Here is a 20,182-nt window from a genome sequence, read left to right on the forward strand (position 1 = left end):
AGGAGGAGGAGGAGAGAAGATAAGATAAGATAAGATAAGATAAGATAAGATAAGATAAGATAAGATAAGATAAGATAAGATAAGATAAGAGAAGAGAAGAGAAGAGAAGAGAAGAGAAGAGAAGAGAAGAGAAGAGAAGAGAAGAGAAGAGAAGAGAAGAGAAGAGAAGAGAAGAGTTCCAGTTGGAAGGGACCTACAATGATCATCTAGTCCAACTGCCTGACCGCTTCAGGGCTGATCGAAAGTTAAGCATATTCTGTCCTTGGACAACTAGGTTAGTAAAGCATGGCTTAGCCAATCAGCTGAGATTAACAACCTTACTTTTAGAGGGTCTGTGTTAGGTGGGACAAACTCCATCCTTCCCGTCTGTGCAAAGAAGAGCGGATCGATCATATGTTTTAGTGTACAATCCCTTCCTACTCAACATGTGGGCATGTTGGCTTTCCAGTATCCTGAAACCCGGGCCCTTGTGGATATGCCCAGCGGCAAGCTCCTGTGGCACTAAGCTTTGCAAGTGCAGTGAATAACAGGATGCCACCAGGACCATCTGCAGAAGAAGGAGGGAGGGAAGAAGGGCACACAGGCTATGTCCTTCGCCGTGCTAATGGAGCACTGCACATTGAACCATGGAAGGCTACTTTTGCGCATGATCACTGGGGCAGGATTGGCATGAAATCAATACAGGACACTTATCAAACACCTTATCAAGCGCTTCACATTCATGCACCCGTTGATCTCTATGGAATTACTTTTGTGCAGCATCAGTGTGGAGATTTAATTTGCATCAAAAATAAAATTTGCTTGGTGAAGCCTGCTTTCATGTAGTTAGGTATAACCACGTAAACACACCATTAAACATCCCTCCATGCAGCGCTACTAAGTTCTGAGATTCCTCTTTAGCTAGTTCTCTAAAGTGTTTCAATGTGATTTTTTTGTTGCTGCTCCTGTTGCTAATTTAAAATTTTTAATATTAATCTATTTGACTGGTGTGAGGTGTCAGTTCTCTGCAAGTGTTAATTTACTCCCAGTTCGCCAGGAGCAGTAATACGTTACTATCGCTGAGCTCTATTATTTGTTTTATCTTGATGTTTTCTTTTTCCCAGTCGGGATCTTAAGTTTCCCCCTTTCCCTCCCCAAATCTTCTGGGCTGAGATGGTCCACTTCCACTTACAATCCTTTATTGTAGACTACAGTCTTACTGGTAGTGGCCATTGCGATTTCTGGCTCCAGCCGAGACGTCTCAATCTGTGAAATCAAAGAGGAGGCAAGATCAGAGATCAGAATCGGTACTGTGGTGTTGTGCTGCAGCAGGAGTTCAATCAATCAATAAATTAATATGTAAATACTACAATGTCAATCATGCCTATTCCATGTCATTTTAATGTGCTTTACTCTGCTCAAATCTCCAAACAACTCCATTTGAATTGACTTATATTACACGAAATGATGCACGCTCACTGCCTTGCAATGTTCAATGAATTATAGAGTGTCTCTAAGAATCAAACGGATCCCACCCATCGTTTTCCAGGAGACATCCCTTCCTTTTCCCACAGCCGAGGTCCCCTTGCATGGTGCTAGAAGGAATCCAGTCCCCAAAGCTGCAGTTTGCACCCATAGGGACCAGGTGAAGCCGAGGGCTGCCTGGTGACATGAGGGGACAGCAAACCCTCACTCGGCTCCTGGACCATGGCTCTGTATCCTCCAACAGGGATAGATCACAGCTAAAATCCACCTGCCCCTTTCTCTGTCTCCATAAAATCTCCAGCCCTTTCCTAATTTTTTCCTTCCGCTGGCTTCACATGAAGCTCTACCCCTTGCTCTCAAATCACTCCGAACCTTTGCATCCCTGGGAGGGATCCATGGCGCTCCCGGATCTAACACCAAGCAAAGATCCCGCTCCCAACTGGGATGGGGCACCTTGCAAGACCAGACTTTTAGAAATCCTATACATTGAATTGATGCTGTTGCTGACACAATGCTAGGAACCCACGTTAAAATCGAAATGCTTTTGAAAATGTTTAACCTAGTTAGACAAATTAGCAAAAATTTGTGCAAAACAATTTAGGTATTTAAAATATTCAATGTTTTTAAAAACTGGAAAAACTGTTCTTAGCTTTCAGCTGCAAAAACCCAACAAAATATAACATCAAAGCAATCTTAACATGAGGTGCAACATAACCCTTCAGCAAAGCTGTTAAACAGCTACTGAAGCATCATGGGAAATAGCACTTCATTTATTCAAATGCACATATGTCAGGTTTTTGCACCATATGTCATTCCAAGCTATTTACAGTAATAATTAAATCTTAATCAACGTTTAACCTCTGTAAAATGTTTGAAGGGATCTAATCACCCTTCAGACTGCACTAATGAAGGAGAAATATATAAACATAAAAAGAAAATGATGCATAGATAGCACACCAGAAAGAACAGTAATTGCAAAATTGTATTTCTTTTAAATATAATCAGCAAATTATGTAAAGTAAGCCAACGAGTATTTTAAGTGAAGACATCTTGGGTGTCAGAGGTGTGATCAGCTAATTTTGTACTGCTATCCATAACAGATGTAGCATATTTTCTTTTAGTGCCATTATTAGCAACTTCACCATTTCTTTCTGTGCTGAAACACAAAGTGAAGCATTGTGCCGGGGAGAGTACCCAGCAAAGGTGCAGGAGAGGCGATTCTCACGTACACCACCGGCACTGACGGGATCCATTTTGAGGGAGGATTAACTCCGATCTGCCTGGCTCTGACGCAGCTTTTCTTCCTATTGTTTTCTTATTTTTCTGCCAGAGACAGAAAGAAAAGCTCTGAGGCATTGGGGCTGGGTGGTTTCACCCACTGGTATGAAAATATCAAGAGGAGAATGCTTTAAAATGACCTGGATTGGGGTGTCCAACCCTGACCGTCCATGCTGGTGTCAGTAGGGCTTGGGGATGTGGGGCAGCTCAGCCAGAAAAAACACAACCTACTAGTGGGAAGTCTCCATAGAAAGCTAAGGGAGAGCCACCACGGTCCCTCCCTCTCCAGTGGAGGCTGGAGAGGTGGGAGGTCCAAGGAAAGTCACATCTGCCACGGTGGACCCCGGAGGAGTGGTCTGAAAGCAAGACCTGTGGGAAACCACTGAGGCCTCAGAGGGGTTGAGTCTGGAAGAGAGAAGTTCAAGGGAGGCATGGTGGTATTGGTGTGTGCAAGAGGCTATGGCACAGAAGAAAGGAGTAATGTTTTGTTCACACTCTCTTGGGACACAATTCAAAAAGCATCGAGTAAGATCCAAGCTGAACAGCAGGAAGAGTATCCTAGTGGGAAGGAGCAAAGTATTGCAACCACATGCTTGGGGAAGGTGCGGTGTCTCTGTGGTGGGAAGTTTTCAGCACAAATTAGATCAAACTCATCAAGAAAAGTTTAAGCAGAACTGAGCTTGTCTTGGTGGAAGGAGACAGATGAGGTAACTGCTTGTAGGTCCTTTCAGCTCCCTTCCCACGGGTTCAGGAGGGAAACGGCCTCCTTTCCCTGCACGGCTGAGCTCTTCATTCATGGCAAGGCTGTACACAAGGCTGCTAGACAGGATGGCTTTAGGAGGGACGGGACTGAGGTGTGATAGTTCAGAGACAGATTATGATGTCTGAGCAGAAGGACAAGGGGATGAATGTCTAACGCAAGATGGACACATGGTCAGGGACTCCTCTGAAGATCATGAAAGAAGATGCAATCGGTCACAGGCATTGGTTTGGAGTTGGGTATTACTGAACCCACTTAAGCCCCTTTCTGAAGCCTGGGAAGATGTGAAATAAATTTGCTGGGGGTGACTGGCTGAACTGGAGCAGTCCTGTGGATCTTTTTCTGGTTGGCTGTAAAAAAACCTGCTCTAGAGCTTCAGCTATGGGTGCGCCTGCACCAAGGAGGCAGGTACAGGAGGGATGTACTCCACAGCAGCACTGGCAAAGCCATTCAGAAATGCGTCAGGAGTAACTTACTCCTCTCCCTGGGAAATCAAATGCAGAGGGACAGGGAGAAGCATCCGGGTGGTGGGCTACGGATATCAAGACAACATTAAGACACAACCTTATTGTGTACCAGTTCAGTATTTGAATCCCTCAAGGGTTTTTGTTGGAAAGTATAATTTCACCTATTTTGGTGTAAACTGCTATTCCAGCTGTCCAGCAACCTGGACCTGCTCAGCCAACCTTCCACTGGACATGGCATTGTGAAATGGCCCTGAAGACCAACAGAGTTTCCTGTCAAGTTCCTTGTCTCAGCTTCAAAGAAGACCCCCAGCAGGGTCCACCTTTGTCACAGCCATGCTGGGAACCCCTCTAACAGGGAACTACTGCCATGGAGGGTGCTCTGGGGAACAGGTTCTGCCCTGTTTGGACTAACACCGACAGGACATGCCCCACCTACACAGGGTGATTTTGTCCTTTCAAACCGAGTGCCCACCATAGGACTGGGTTTGAGTTGTGTCCATCCTCTTCCTCCCAATGAGGCACATCTACCTGTGCTGGGGCGAAGGATGGATCCCCTTCCAGCCCCTGGGATGACAGCACTGAGGTGCCTACCAGAAAAGGGCCTTCCTTCAACTCAACAATGAATCCAGGAGAAGTCCAGGAGGGAAACAAGCTCACAACAGCAGTGAGGGAACCACAGTGTAAAAGCACCACTCCCACAGAGTGCTACAAGGGGCTTTTTGGGGGAAACCCCCATACTTTCAGGCTGATGGTTGCATGAGCATCAGTGCAGCATTGACTGCTCATATCCTGACATACCAGCATGGGTGACACTGTAACTAGGCAGCAGGAGAAGGGGGAATTGCTTCACCCACCCTGTGAGGCTACTGGAAGCTTTGCTACAGATGCAGGGAAGTCCTCGCTGGGGACATGGCCATGGTGCACCTCCAAACCCATCCAGAAATGCGGCTGGTGCTAGCCACAGCCCATTGCAACACCTGGGAGTTGATGCAGCCCAAGGATGTTCCTCTTCCCTCTAGCAGATAGCCACATGCATGAAGAAAAAAGGGAAAAAACTCCAGAAATGGTGTCCCCTGACCTTATTCAAGCAACTGTTTATAAACCAGTATCACCCAGGTAATGCAGTCAGGATGACAGTGCTGGCTTTTTAGTGGTGCTCCTGACCCGGTGAAATCTATCCTTCCCAGGGAACAAAGCCGCTGTAAAGAGAATCGCCTCTCACGGTGCCCACCACACGCCAGCTCTCTTCCCCCCATCTCTGCCTTGCAGTGGAAGCCTCTCTCCTCTCATCAGCACAGACAAGGCTAATTGGGGTGATAAAGAACTGGCTCTGAGTGCTGGCGTGGGCTGGAGGAACAAATGGTGCGGTGGTCACAGCTGGTGCTGCGGAGACGGAGAGGGAGAGGGTGTGAGGCAGGCTCCCGGCGCCCAAAGTTTCGTCAGCCCATGCTGGATGCGGGGCGGCGAGGTGGGGGGTTGTGTGTGTTTTGCATTCGCTGCTGACACGGGTGTAGCGTACATGCGCGGCCGGTGAAGCAGAAGCAGGCAGAAAGCAGATGCTTTTTGTTTGGGGTTGATACTCATTTCTATCCCAGCTCGGGAAAAGGTGTAGAAAGGAATGTGCTCCGAAGAGTGCAGGGAGAGAGATAGGTCTAGGCTTGCTGCCAGGGATCCTGTAATGATATGGAAGGCAGCTAGGGGAGACAGGAGCAGATGGATTTGGCATACAGCTCATCACTCAGCCAAAAAAAAGGAGGGGGGAGAGAGAAGAAGGAAGAAAGCAGCCAATTTTGGTAGGGGGAGGGTCATGCGGACTGATGGATGCTGCACTGGGAGGTGGGGGAAGGGAGGATCAGGCTGGTCACCACATCTTCTGCTGGTGCCTTGGCCATGCCAATGAGGAGATATGGTGGTGGGTGGCCCCAGTTCAGAGCTCGGGAGGGCTCTCCTGGCCCTTCCAGCAGCCCTCTGCCATCTCCTCCTGGGCCATTAGACAACAGGGCAGCAGCCAAGAGCAGTGCCAAGCTAACAGAGCCCTAGTGAAGCTCCATGAGGTGTAACAAGGACTGTGGTTAATGAATGGCACCGCAGAACTGCAGAAATGTTTAGGTTGGAAAAGACCTTTAAGAACAGCCAGTCCAACCGTTAACCCAGCACTGCCAAGGCCACCACTGAACCATGTCCCCAAGCACCACAGCCACATGGTTTTTGAAGACCCCCAGGGATGATGACCCCCCCGTCCCCGGGCAGCCTGTGCCAGCGCCTGCCAGCCCTTTCGGTGCAGAATGTTCCCTCACACCCAATCTCACCCGCCCCTGGCGCAACGTGAGGCCGTTTGCTCTCGTCCTGTCGCTGGTTCCTGGGGAGCAGAGACCGACCCCCCTGGCTACAGCCTCCTGCCAGGCCGTTGCAGAGCCACCGGGTCCCCCCCAGCCCCCTTCTCTCCAGGCTGACTCCCCCGCCCCCCCAGGCTGGTGCCCCAGCCCCTGCCCCAGCCCCTGCCCGGCTCTGGACACGCTCCAGCCCCTCAGTGTCTGTCTGGCCGTGAGGGGCCCAACGCTGAGCCCAGGCCCCGCGGGACGGCCCCACCGGTGCCCAGGGCAGGGGGACGGGCGCTGCCCCGGCCCTGCCGGCCACACCGTTTCGGACACCAGCCGGGACGCTGCTGGCCTCCTGGGCCACCTGGGCACGCTGGGGGCTCATGCCCAGCCGCTGCCGCCCAGCCCCCCCCGGGCCCTGTCCCGCCGGGCAGTTCCCAGCCCCCTGCCCCCAGCCCGCAGCTGCCGGGGGCTGGTGTGACCCAGGGGCAGGGCCCGGCACTCAGCCCTGGGGACCCCCACCCCACCGGCCCCGGCCCCTCGGCCCGGCCTGCCCGGAGCCCCCCGCAGAGCCCCCTGCCCCCGGCACAGCCACGCTCCCCCCGGCTCGGTGCCCCCTGCGACTGACTGAGGCCGCTCCGTCCCCTCGGCCGGGCCGTCGGTGAAGACGTCAAACAGCCCCGGCCCCGGCGCTGAGCCCTGGGGATCCCCGTGTGCCCGGTGCCAGCGGGATGGGACTCCGTTCCCCACCGCGCTGTGGGCTCGGCCAGCAGCCAGCCCCTAGCCCAGCACAGAGCTCACCCGCCCCAGCCACGCGCAGCCGCTGTCTCCAGGAGATGCCGTGGGAGACGGTGCCAAAGGCTTCACTAAGGCCCAGGCAGACACCGGCCACAGCCTTTCCCTGTCCACTGAGAGGGTCACCCTGTCACAGGAGGAGATCAAGTTTGTCAAGCAGGACTTGCCTTTCATCAACCCACGCTGCCTGGCCTGATCCCCTGGTTGTCCTGCATGTGCCATGTGATGGCACTCAGGATGATCTGCTCCATAACCTTCTCCAGCAGCACATAATCATTTTGTGATCCTTACGCCCAAGACAGCCTCCAACAATGAAGCACCGTGAAGGACCAGCAGCTGCTGCTTCCATGGTGGTGGGTTCTGTGCACAGCTAGATGGAGAGGTGGAGGACATCCAGCACTGCTAACAGGCTCTGCTCTGTCCTCAGTGAAAAAAGATCATGTTTTGCCCAGGATAGATGAGCTACTGCTCATCAGCCATGCCATGGCCACCAGGCAACTCTGATTGTAGCTTGGCGCAACCGTGGTGTGAAAGCACCTCTGTACAGGTCTATTGAGGCTTTGTTTCACCTGCAACTCATGGTCACCTAATACAACTCTGCCGAGAAGCAGAACCTCTTTAAATTTTGTTTAACATGCTCACTTGGGGACAAACCCCAACTTGACTGGGTTTTCAATGGTTTTGTTCCCACGGTAAGACTGCCTAATGTTCTCCTTTCAGATGTTTTTTTCTTCTTTTAATTGACAGTAGCTGAAGGCACGCTGATGGGGCCACAATCACAATTCTAAACTCATGCTTCAGTTTTATAAGGCTTTCCGAAATTGGAAAATGCATGCTGAATGATTTAAACACAGCAAGATTTTTTTCTCCTCTGTTCAGATAAACTCTTTCCAAAGCTTTTCCCAGACATCAACAATTCAAGTGCTCTCCATGGATCCACTCACTAAGGAATGAGATGAGGAAATCAGTGTTTGCTAAGGAGTGTCTCTTGGAAATGCTATGGACCTATGAATAACTGAAGGTGACCTGACAAGTGAGAGGAGCTGGGAAATGCCCCATCTCACCCCAAACCTTTTTGATTGAATCACAGAAAATGTTTTTCAAAAGATATTCAGCCTCTGGTTAAGGAGTCCAAGCAACAGGGGAGCTACAAGACCTCTCAGTACCCTGCTTCAAAGAGCATCAGCCATCCCCATGGCTTGTGTTTTTCTAAATTCAGAATTACAGCTTTGCATTTATCTATTTGCTGCACTATGGAGCTCTCTCCTGCCAGAAATTTTCTTCCCATGAAAGTATTCAAAGATAATTTAACCATCTTTGTTAAAATTTACAGATAAAACTCATGCTTCTGCTCTGCAAGGCACATTATTGTTTGAAATACTGGTGTTAAAGCTCTTTTCTGACCACTTCCCAGTTTTTCTACATAGTTAAAAACCCCTATGTACCCCCAAAACTGAACACACTGGTTGAGAGATGATCTCATGGCTAATGTACATGGTAACAAATAACTTCATAAATAATTGATATTCAGCTTGCTGGCCAAATCACAAAGCTGGGGGAAAATGAATTCGTGATAAATGCGGATTTTGTTAGGTTTTCCTTCAAATTACTATTAAAAATTGAACTTAAGAGTTGGCTGGTACAGTTCTCTTCATTCTTCGTTTCTCTCAAGTCTTTCAGATGCCCCAGTTTTAAAGAAACATTCCATTTTCATAAGAAAAAGCATCGTACCTAGTCAAAATGCTTTTCTCAAAACCATGTAAACAAGTTGTTTTGACTCCATTTCCACCCCTCATACTGGCTAAGGTGTTAACAAAGCATAACCAGAGCCTGGGAAGCCACCACTGCCACTCGTAGCCCATCAGCTGGGTGTCCTTCCACCCATCACTGTCACAACTGGACCAAATCCAGCCCCACCTGGGATGTAAGAGCCCCATGGCTTGGTGGGAGCCTGCTCACAGGTTTGACACCATCCACCTTCCCAAAGAAGTGCTGACTACTTTGGGGTCGGTGCGGGGAGGGAGGGCTGGACCCCCTGAAACGCAGGGATCAAAGAGCTGTGTGCCAGCTGGTGCAGAGGCACTGGGCACTTGCGGGTGAGGGGTTAGAGCCTCCTTTCTCGCCATCCCTGCTTTGATCCTCTCCTTTTGTCTGACACACCAAGGTATTCAACTGCACCGGGGGAATGACATTCCCTAAGAGCTTGTGATTTCCCCCTGCAAGGAGCAGGGCAGACGTGCTTTTCCAGCCGGGGCTGTGCCGAGGAAGCAGCTGTGCTGGTGGGGCAGAGCCTGTGCATGCTGCGAGCAGAGCGTTGCAAAGGCTGTGCATCTGCATGACACGTCCACACAACCTGGGGTGTGCAGCGGTGTGGTCCAGGGCAAGGACCACCAGAAGATGTTCTGGGAAGGTAGTGGCTTTGGAAGGAGAAGACACTGAGGGCTGGGAGCTGCTGCACAAGCAAACAGATTAAACCTCTCTGGTGCTCTGGACCTATCTATTTAGGAAAAAGATTAAAATGTCACGTACTCCTGCAGGAAGACAACCACTATCACTAGTGCCTGGCTTACACTTCTCATGAAATCATGGCACAGCCTCACTCAGTGATCAGAGCCTACAACTGTGGATACAACTAAACCCCTGATGCAACATGCCAGGAGAGCAGACACACTCATGGAGTAAGTAAGAGGTTCCTCTCTTACAAGTCTAGAAGCAAAGCAAAGCCAGTAGCAGATCAGGACAGCTGAGGAATAAGCAGATAAGAACAAGCTCAGGAGTGCATTTGATTTATACTACCCTTTCACTGCCATATAAGTGGATTCACGTGTAATTCAGCATACAAGTAAAGTAAGGAACTATCAGGCAGTCCAGGTAATTGGCAAAGTTTCTTGTTTGACTACAAATCTGGAACTACTGCCATGTGTTTAGCAGGTGGGTAACCTGCTAAATCCCAGCAATGTAGTAATTTCGTGGGGGATTTTGCATAAATGGCTCTGAATTCAGAGCCCTGTTTCCAAACAGTAAGTTTTTAGGGATATATCATTTCTCTGCAGAGAGTGAACCAAGCATACGCTGAAGTGCAAGAGAGAAATGTGTTGCCTCTGACAGGACCTGCAGTCAGCACATTTATACCCAAGGTGTATCTCAGTGCTGCTGTCTAACCTCCAGCTGGACATACCTAGAACTGGCATTAAAAAGGACCACTACTTGAAATTAATTTTATCTCCATTTGCTCTCTCCTTGAAACAATAAAAAAGAGGAAAGCTGGAATATTTGGCTGTTCTGGCTCTTGACGTTTATCCATTTCAGATTTTTCTGGTTTTTGCCATGGATGCTCTGACCACCAGCATCCACCTCCAGCTGCCTGTAGGACAGGGCAGAAAACATATTCTTCCCAGACCAGGCTGGAAAGGGTCTAAACATGGCATCACGCTATGACATCTGTTAGATATAAAGTATATCAGTGACGCTGTTAGTGCCACAAGCTATTCACACTCTATCACATCTGCTGACACCTCTGCACCGTCCCCTGAAAACGTCACTGCTTTTAGCAAAGCACGAAATGCAGAGTGTCAGCAGCACCTTGCGTGCCATCAGGTTTTTGTATCGAGACAAGCAGGAATACTCCTCGTGCTCAACAGATGTTTAGATAGAGATGTGCAATTGCTTTTGCAACAGCTACAAGGCTTAAGATGTTACTTCCCTCACCTTAAATGGGAACAATTGACTCTGCCCTAAAGCAGAGCAGAATGGCTTGCCGGATTTATGGGTCAGTTATGGGATAGCAACTTCACCACTTCATGGGTGGCCTTGGCAGTGCTGGGTTAATGGTTGGACTCGATGATCTTAAAGGTCTTTCCCAACTTCAACAATCCTATGATCAAGGGTGGAAGTTTTTAACTTCAGCTTCAGGAGTTATTAGCATATCATAGCTTCTCTGAAGAAAAATAATACCTGTATCAAAACCCCCCACCATTTTAATCAGATGCAAAGAAAGAAAACATGGCATTTTAGGCTACTGCCCAACCAAGCTGGAGCAGAGTGCCACTATGAGCTCCCCTCGCCCAGCGGCATGTTTGTTTCCAGTGCTCTAGAAATGACTGATGATAACAGTGTCAGCAGGTGGGATAATAATATATGACAGCAGGCACCTAAGGCTGCAAGGGAGCTTCATCTGTTTGGCGTGTCCCTGCCTGTCCCGTAACAGAGCAGGTCAGCAGCCGTGTTCCACTCCTGTGCTCCAGCTCCCATGTTCATTCACTGCCCCAAACCAGTCCTGCAGTAATATACCAGCTCTAACCTTCCAGTTCCCCATGGAACCCTTCTAGTGTATCAAGATCATCTACGATGAACAGATATGGTGAGATGAATGAGAGCCACTCTTAGGGGCTGGGTTTGGTTAGAACTGGGCTTGCACAGCTCTCAGACCTTCTAAAGTCTTCCAGTTTTATAAATAGATTGAAAGGTCAACCCCCAGCACGACAGCATCTCCACATCATTGCAAAATTGTGGGTTTGAGTCTTCTGGAAGAGAAAAGGGTTGCCCACAGCATCAGAAACCTCAAGTATTTAAAAAAAAAACAAACACCAAAAAATACATAGAGGCTCTGAAACCATAAGGTTTCTAAGTAGCAAGATAAAAAAAAAGTTATTTCTGTCTGTCTTCCAAAGGAAGGGGATGTTCCCAGCTCTCTCTGGAAATCCAGGAAGGTGAAGGGCTTTCCTTTCTTTCACACATTCACTGCTACCCAGGAGGTGCCAGTCCATGGCCCCAGTGAGCAAGGCACTTCGTTCCGCAACACTTCACAAGGAACCAGGGGGTGAGACACAAGTGACACAAACTCACCACCCATACAGAAAAATGTAGAAGGTCAGGCATGAGACTGAACGAAGAATCAAAGTGAAGTTGTGATGGAGAGAAGCCAAGACCATGGCATGATGTGTCTTCCAAGAAGGGAAGAACCACACGGAAGGCCTTTGCAGGATCTAAGGTGCCTTTTCTCCTTTAATCCAGAGAAGGTCTGCTCATGTGTAGGACATAAGCGCTCATGGGGTAAACTCTTAGTTTGCCACATTAAATAAATTTCTAGAGGAGCTTCAGAAAGGTGGATGTCTTCAGCCAGTATCACAGCAGAAGCGTGTGTGTTCTGACCTCAGGTCACCCAGCCTCATGAGGTAAAGGCCCTTCTTCAGCAGAGAATATTCTTCCAAAACTGTTTGTGCAGGGCATTCAGTCTATAGTGTGTGGGGCAAAAACCCTCCTGCCTGGCCTCAAGGAAGAAGCCTCACATTACATGACATAGACTTTTTGGGGGATCATTCAAGCCAACTGATGGGTAAAAAAGTCATCAGCCCGCTTAAAATATCACCTCGAGAACCCCCAGAACCACAGAGTTTAGCTAGGGTCGCTGCTCCTTGCTGGAATGAAAAGCATTTTCAAAGAGACTTAAGAGTTGTCTCTCCTCTTTTGAAAGAAAAAAAAAAATCCTGCTTTTGAATGCAGGCATTATGAATGTGGCAAGTTTCCCTTTTGACAAAAATGAGCTATTAGGTCCATTGTAGTACAAACCCTCAAGCAGCTCTGTTGAGGAAAAGAGCATTTGTTGCTATTTGGTGAGAACATCAAACCCTGCAATTCTCCTGCTGTTCAGAAGGACAGCATGATGGGTGTTGCAGGATTTAGGGATATATCCTTCTTGCTTTAAAGAAGCTAAGCAAGTTCCTCAGGATCCCAACCTCCACCACATTTCCTTCTCTTAAGGACCAGCAGCCCCACTAGAAATAGGCTGCTAGATCCAAATGGTTTAAAAAGCAATTACAGATAATTATATGTACCTGTGCTTGGGAAATGTGATTAATAAGGCATTCTTTGAGTAAAGCAAGCATGCTTCCAGCAGGCAAGTCTGGAAAACCAGCTGCCTTCCTTTGCTTGTATCCTGTATGTCTCCCTCAGAGTAGTCTGAGGTATGGTTGCTTCAGCTGAACTAAAACAACCATCTCCAAACATGCTGAAAAGGACATATCCAACCCTGTGCACCATGAGAGGGGTAAGCTGGGGAAGATGCAAGGATGAACCTGGTTGAACCAAATAAAGAGGCTGTTGGTGACCAAGAAAGAGGACTGAGTTTTCAAGGTGGGCTGGAAGAAAGAAAGGAAATAGCAAGAGGAAACCAGCAAAACCAAGAAGCACAGAAGGACTGCACAGGGCAAGAGGAGATGGGCAGCCACCTCTGCAGGCTCCCTGGCAAGCAGGGCAGGAATCCTTCGGGAAGTGCTTTGGGAGGAGCTGCTCTGTTTATAGTAGGTGCTGCTGAAAGGTGTCCTGAAGAAAGACAGCAATTAACAGGCCTGGAAAAAAATGGCTTCTTTCCACAAAGTGCCTTTTAAGTATGTTTTTCAAGCCACTTTAAGGGTTAATGTTTAGCTGTTTATCCGGAGTTGTCGGATGTCAGCTCTTTCTTTTGACTCCTAATGGCTTATAGCCATCAGGAGGTGAAGACTCCTCAAAAGAGATGGTGTCAGGAATGTTTTTTTATGCCCACTAGCACCCACACACCTGCAGGAGCCTGTGCTTGCAGGATAGATAGTTTACATACTTGAACCTGTATCCCAGGGACAGAGATATAAACATGAAACCAGATCCTGTCTGCTGACACTGCTGCTGAAGCCCCTGGGCAGTACAAAGGGGTCCTTTCTCCCACACCCACCTTGAATGACCACAAATAACAGTTCGGTTCAAGCTGTCACTTCCCAGCAAGAACAAGCTCTGCTGGTCCAGATTGCTATTTTAGGGACAGATCCTGTAAAGTTTTCAGCACCTTTGACTCCTGCAAACGCTGGTTGTGAAACAAAGGACCACTCTCATGAGCAGACTTCAAAAACCAGCTCAGTCACAAATCAAAGCCTCTCAGACAGGGAACGTGAGAACAAAGACAGAGGCTCCAAATCAATCAGAGCACTGCTCACTCATGACCTTCCCCAGACTAGAGATGTCACTGAGACTAATAATTACACCATGAGGTGCAAACAGGCTGAGCAGTTGTAAACCTAACCACCCCCATGTTTCCTAGAGTCTTGCAAAGCGTGATGGTGGAGCTAATGCCCCTGAAGACCAGATCCTTCCTCTTCCTCTTGGAAAGAATCACAGAAGCTTTTATGTTGGAAAAGACCTTGGAGATCATCATCAAAGAAGGACATTTGCTCTCAGAAGAAATGACTGAGACCTCCCAACCACAGTTCACTGTGGAGCAAGCAGGCACATGAAATGCTTTGATTCTGAGAAAGACGGGGGGGGGGGGGGGGGGGGGGGGGGGGGGGGGGGGGGGGGGGCGGGGAACACAGAAAGGGGAGATGTCCTGATCCAGAAGTGTTCTTTGCTTTGTGGAATGTGTTCCTTGTCTCCTGATCATGCCTCAGGTAAGTGACCCCACAGCAAAAGGAGTATCAGTTGTGACAGGACACGAATCACAAAGGCACTGAAATGAAGCATACCATGAGTTTGGGAAATGGGAGGTGTCCCTACGACAAGGCAGACACTGCTTCTATGAGATTACCACCCATGGGTTTGCATCTGGAACAGTTGCTGTATCCAGCTGGAAGAGGGTGGAAGGAAATTACTGTGCTACAACATCTTCCCTATCCTCCTGCTACAGTCCCAGCAAAAGAGCTTAAAAGAGCATCACATGGTAGTGATGAGGCGTTACAACACAATAATGAGAATGTGGGTGTGTTCATGACTTGGGGGGAACAGGAATGTCGCAGTGATGTAGATTTCTGGTTTGTTTGGATTTTAGAAGCTCTCTGCAGAAACATCGAACACTGAATTGAAGCCCTTCCTGAAGCAGGAGGGAGCTTGTGGATATTGGTTCAACAACTCAGGCTAAAGCACCACTGGAGGAGGAAGAGAGGACTACTAAGTCTGAAATGTCCCTAAAATGTGTTTAGGAACAACTCCACCTGGGAGATGTGCTCGAGAAGGGGGTTTAGAGCATGTGAGCCTGCCTATGTCCTTGCCTTGAATGTGCATGCCTGAGCTCCCCCAAAAGCTCTGCTACCACTTTGACCTGGAAGTTTATAGTATGGAGGATGGCCTGACCTTGCAAGCTCTAAAGCAAATAAATACAGCAAAAGCTCCGGGCTTCTCTCTGTCTGTGTCACACTGGAGACGATGGCAGAGAGAAACTTAAGGTGGAAGCAGGAACTGGGGCAGATCTCTGCAGCCAAGAACAAGTCATAGACTCATAGAATAGCATCATAGAGAGGAGAGGGGAGGGGTTTGGGCTGGAAGAGACCTTAAAGATCATGTAGTTCCAACAACCCTGCCATAAGCAGGGACACCTTCCACTAGATAGGTTGCTGCTGACAGAAGAACCTGTGTAGGAGGCCTGTGATGGGTTGGGAACAGCCCATGGGCATCTACGGGACACAGGAATAACATCAACAATAACTGTGATAGTAAATGGTAACAGCTCATTGCCATCCTCTGGAGAGACCCCTCCAGCTCCCCACGTGTCTCTCTGCAAGCCTGGGCATGTCCACAAACCCAGGTAAACCATCTCAGGCCACCTAAATACTTGGAGTAATGCACAGACTCCCCCGTGCTAGCAGGCTCCTGGGCAGCAGCTTTCCTGCGCAACACAATTAGAAGGAAGCTACAAGTTGTTGAAGGAATTGAGGGAATCTGCAGCACAGGAAACAAGCTACTGTGATTTTTATTTTTTTTCCTGGTTGCTTTGACAGGAAAGGTGTTCTGCAGATGCCAGGCTGCTGAGGTGGGTGAGGGCGGGAGGAACGGTGGAGGTGTAAAGGGAAAGCCAAAAGGTACGGCCAAGGGGGAAGCAGGGTGTGAAGTCTGGCTCCTTGGGAAACACACCAGGTCTGCAAACCCTTCCCTGACAGCTGGCACAGGTGAAGGAAAACCTAGGGAAGTGAGCTAGGGACTGAGAAGGGGGGGCTAAGCCAGGAACACACTGTCTTCTCTTCTGCTTGATGCTCACAACCAGACAGGGCTGGTGAGAGCAGGGAAGGGAGATGTCAGAGAAGCAAATGGTAAAAGCACTCCTGTCTTAAAGCACAGGAGACTGAAAACTTTCCAAAAAATTGGCTGTTTAGCCCAGAGCTGGGTTCAAGTTCATGGCTCACCCCTTAGCGAGCAGCTTCAGGTCAACCTTCCCTGTTCAGCAGGCTGCAGTTAACTGCACGGTCACCTTGGGATGTACAGGTGAGGACCCCTGTTGTGCTGCATGACTAAGGTCTCATCTCTCTGCATGAGCTACCGAGACAGCAGAATTGAGTACTGGAGACTGGTTCCATGGTGCTTTGAGCTGCTCTGGTGACCTCATGAAGATTCGTGGCCAAGGTTGTGATTTGACTTGGAGCAGGGAAGGATTTGTCACAAAAAATTCTGGTGACAAACACTGCGGTCTCCAGATTTCAGGTCCATGCCCAGGCTGGCAGCAAGGGTAGGGTCCTCCAGAAGTATGGGAGGACAGATGTGCCCTTTGCTTTGTGTGCAACGGTCTCAGACACTTAAAGCAAAAGCTAAAGGATCTTTGCTTTTCCACTGCTTAGCTGAGGCACAGTCCTGTCATGGTGCAGGAAGACATGACTATTCTGCAATGCAAGGTTAAGACCGTGGTCCTCTGATGTCAAAACTCAGCTCAGATAAGCCCTGTAAACCATAAATCAAATTAACCTAGAGATACCTGCAATATATTTTTATTCCTCAATTTTTTTTTTTAGTCTCAATTTTTTATTCCTCAATAAAAATTGCAAGTATTCCTCAATACTTGCAATGGGACAGGCAGGGCTACAGCTGTGTGAGACAACATGAACCAGAATCCAGTCTCAGGCTCAGGGACAAGTGGTGCGGCACAGTTTGCACCCATATGCCTAAACTCTTCCCTCGGAGAGGGAGGCTTTATTCAGTGGGAGCAGTCCCTGACACTGCTACCCCTCCGCATGAACTGGGAAGCCCGAACTGATGCAGAGAGGATGCAGACACTTAACCAGACTGGGCACCGTGGGCCAGTGACCCAGGTGTGCTCAACCTCTGTACTAAGCATAGACATAGTTTACGACTTCCTTAGGCTATTCTTTCTTAGGAAAGATGAGCTAGCAGCTTACATTTGAGTTTTGTGCAATTATGTCCAGCCTCTGTGTGCAGTCATGGCAGTATCATTCTGCTGTTCCCCAAATGACACCTCATCTTCCACCACTTTACCCTTCCAGGTGCAGGGCTATGCTCTGGAAGGGGTAACTCATTTGCCTTCCAACTTCTGACAGCAATGAGTCCATCCTTACCAAAGAGCACCAGACAATAACCTTGTTAAGCATCACCTTTCATCTGAAGGCCAGAACAGGGCTCAACACACTTCCAAATACCACAGGTTTTCTCTCCAGCTCTACCTGAACCACATCAGTATTCAACTACTCAGTATCACCTAAATGCTGGGGGCTTCTGGTCAAGTAAAATGTTTCATGGATGTTAAAGATTTCACACAGATCACCTCTCTATTTTAACTTCATGTGGAAAATAAAGATACTCTTGCCTACGTCAAGTTACTTTGCCAGAAGAGAAACTGGATCAGTACACAGGCAAGGAACCTCAGATGAACCCCTTAATGCTTCACAAGTCAACGACGGAGCATCACCTGCGTGTCAGTATGAAACCAAGCCTTGACGGCACAGCTTGAGTCTTCTGCAGTCTTTGGGAGATACATGCCACTGAGCTTCCATGCTCCTGCCAGTCCTTCAGGACCTTGTGCCACTTCTTTCCTAAGAGCAGTTCCAAGACCAACTCCACCCCAAGGGTAGACTTTGGCCAGCACACTCAGATTACCACTCTCAGAAGACCATTCCTCAGACCCAGGAGCAAAGAAATACCACAGAACTTCTCACTTCTCAAACATTTTTCCCCATGGCAGCTGGCAAATCCTTTCCTTTGCTTCTCATCCAAGTTGGACAAAATTACTGCAGAGAATCCCTCCTGCTCCCCTCCCCCTGTGCAATGTAATCCCAAGGGAGAAATGGTTTCATGGGGACCCCCTGCTGTCTTGCATCTGATTTCCCTCCTAAGTATGGTATAGGGAAGCGTCTCGAGGGCTATGGCTGTGACCTCCATACAGCTCTTTTGTCAAGTGCCATTTCATTAAAAAATCAGCCTTTTAACTGTGGACACATTTCAACCTCACCAAATCTGCTAATTATTGACAGTTGGTGAAGAGGAGATTTCACTTGTTCCTCCTGTTAAACTGCATCTAATTAGTAATTACTGGTTCACTGTCATCTTTACTGCAATAATCCCACTGCACATTGGCTCATTAACCTTTTGCTTTTCTAAAGCAGCCTGCCAACAAGATGAAGGCTAAAACAGATTGGAAAACAATAGCTCAGCCTTGGATTTTAGGCTGTTTATTCCCCTTGTCCTGGAGATCCAAAAGAAAGATTATTTTTAAAAAAAGGCTTTCAGCTGAAATCAGCCTAATTCCGGAAGATGGCTTGTTTTGCCCTAACCAGCAACCAAGGCCCTTTAAACTTAACCTGCGGTGAGGGCATGTGTATTATAACTAGTGGAAGGCTTTCTCTGCCATCAGCTTTTGCTTCAGCTCCATTTCTCACCTGGGTTTATCCTTCTTTATCAGCACAATCCAGCATGTTGGGTGTGGGATGAGGCCAGTTTCGGTGGGTTTGCAGCACCCTGAAGTTCAACAGCATCCTCTTGGATGCCGAAAAATGAATGATTTGGATGAGCAGGGACCAAAGGGTGGAAAATCGGTGGAGCAACCCCATGGTTATTTCTTTTGCTGCTACACTGAATTTCATTTGCACAAGTCCCATTTTCAGTTTGGAACTGTCACAGCTGTTTCTATTGGCAGTGCATAGCTGAGTAGGAGTTGTCAGTGGGGATGCTGTAGGATAGGCAGTTAGAAAAGAGATTCCCCGGGGGGCATGGGAGGCAGTTGGAGGTTGTGGGCTAAATGCATTAACTAGATGTTTCTCCTAAACTTAACAGCAGTGAATTACTTAATGCATATTGATGCATTTAGATACTGGAGTTAACGCTATATTGGGATGTAAAGTGTATTTCCCAGCATCTTAGGCGTGCTTCGTCACAAGGACCCGTGTCTTTATGGCTGACACTAGGGTTTTATTTTTATAAGGTGATCTTCAAAACCATAACATCTAGAAACAAGCTGTAATTCTGGAGCACCGTTGCAGACATCAAAGTGGATTCCATCTGTACAAAATCAAGGAAGGTATAAGGCCTTTGCTAGACTAAACACTGACCCAAGAGAAGATTAGGATGCATCATCCTTTCCAGCACATGAAGGCTGTTCAGCTCCAGAATTTTCATTTCCCTGATGTTGGTGTTTCTGTATGCAACCAGAGCTGAATCCTGATTTCTCTTACTTTATTTTAAAACAGGTGTAACTCTGAAGCAGCGATAGCTGATGTGATAAGGTGGCTGCGTTTATCTAGCACTTTGATTAAATCTACTGGAAGGCTTCAATTCTGCTTGAAAACTAATTGTAAGTTTGAGCCCCTTTAGAAGAGTGGATCAAAGGCGACCAGTCAAGCTCCCATGCTAAAACAAGCACTTAATAACACATCAGCTTCTATGTTTGCTCTCTGACTAAAGAAAAAGGACTGTGAATGTGTGATTAAGGGCAGAATTTGGCTCATTTACAATTTCTGAAAGGGTTGCTGCTCAGACCATAATCATATTTTTGGAACAGAACGCGCCTATTACATCTTGTTGTTAATAATTTATTCCCTGGGTAGTGCTCATTAAAACAGCATCATCTTACTGATGTTATGTTCATAGCTGCTTCACCTACTGCAGTTCTGAGAAAAAGCAAATACACACATGCATACATAATACACATGCATATACAGAGAGAGGTCAATGTTCAAACATTCAAAAGTCTATTAACTTAGTTATCTGACAAGTTCATGGACCAGTGATGAGTGACCAAGAAAGTCACATGTTCTGAAAAGTGCTCTTTGCAAGAAAACTCAGATTTGCCACCCAAGGCTGTGAAGAAATGGCTCTGGAAAGATTGCTTCAGATAAGTCACTTGCTCTGCTCACTTGAACATC

General features: G+C 47.9%; 1 protein-coding gene across 1 annotated transcript in view; it reads right to left on the reverse strand.

Moving 5' to 3' along the window:
- Positions 1 to 380: 380 nt before the first annotated feature.
- SFXN5 (sideroflexin 5) overlaps positions 381 to 20,182 on the reverse strand; it is a 104,329-nt gene continuing 84,527 nt past the window's right edge. The window contains exon 13 of the mRNA XM_040590632.1: positions 381 to 1,245. Within this exon, the coding sequence (XP_040446566.1) occupies positions 1,168 to 1,245 (78 nt within the window). The 3' untranslated portion in view covers positions 381 to 1,167. The remainder of the gene's footprint in view (positions 1,246 to 20,182) is intronic.

The sequence above is a fragment of the Falco naumanni genome, chromosome 1, assembly GCF_017639655.2.
Source record: "Falco naumanni isolate bFalNau1 chromosome 1, bFalNau1.pat, whole genome shotgun sequence".
Lineage (NCBI taxonomy): Eukaryota > Metazoa > Chordata > Aves > Falconiformes > Falconidae > Falco > Falco naumanni.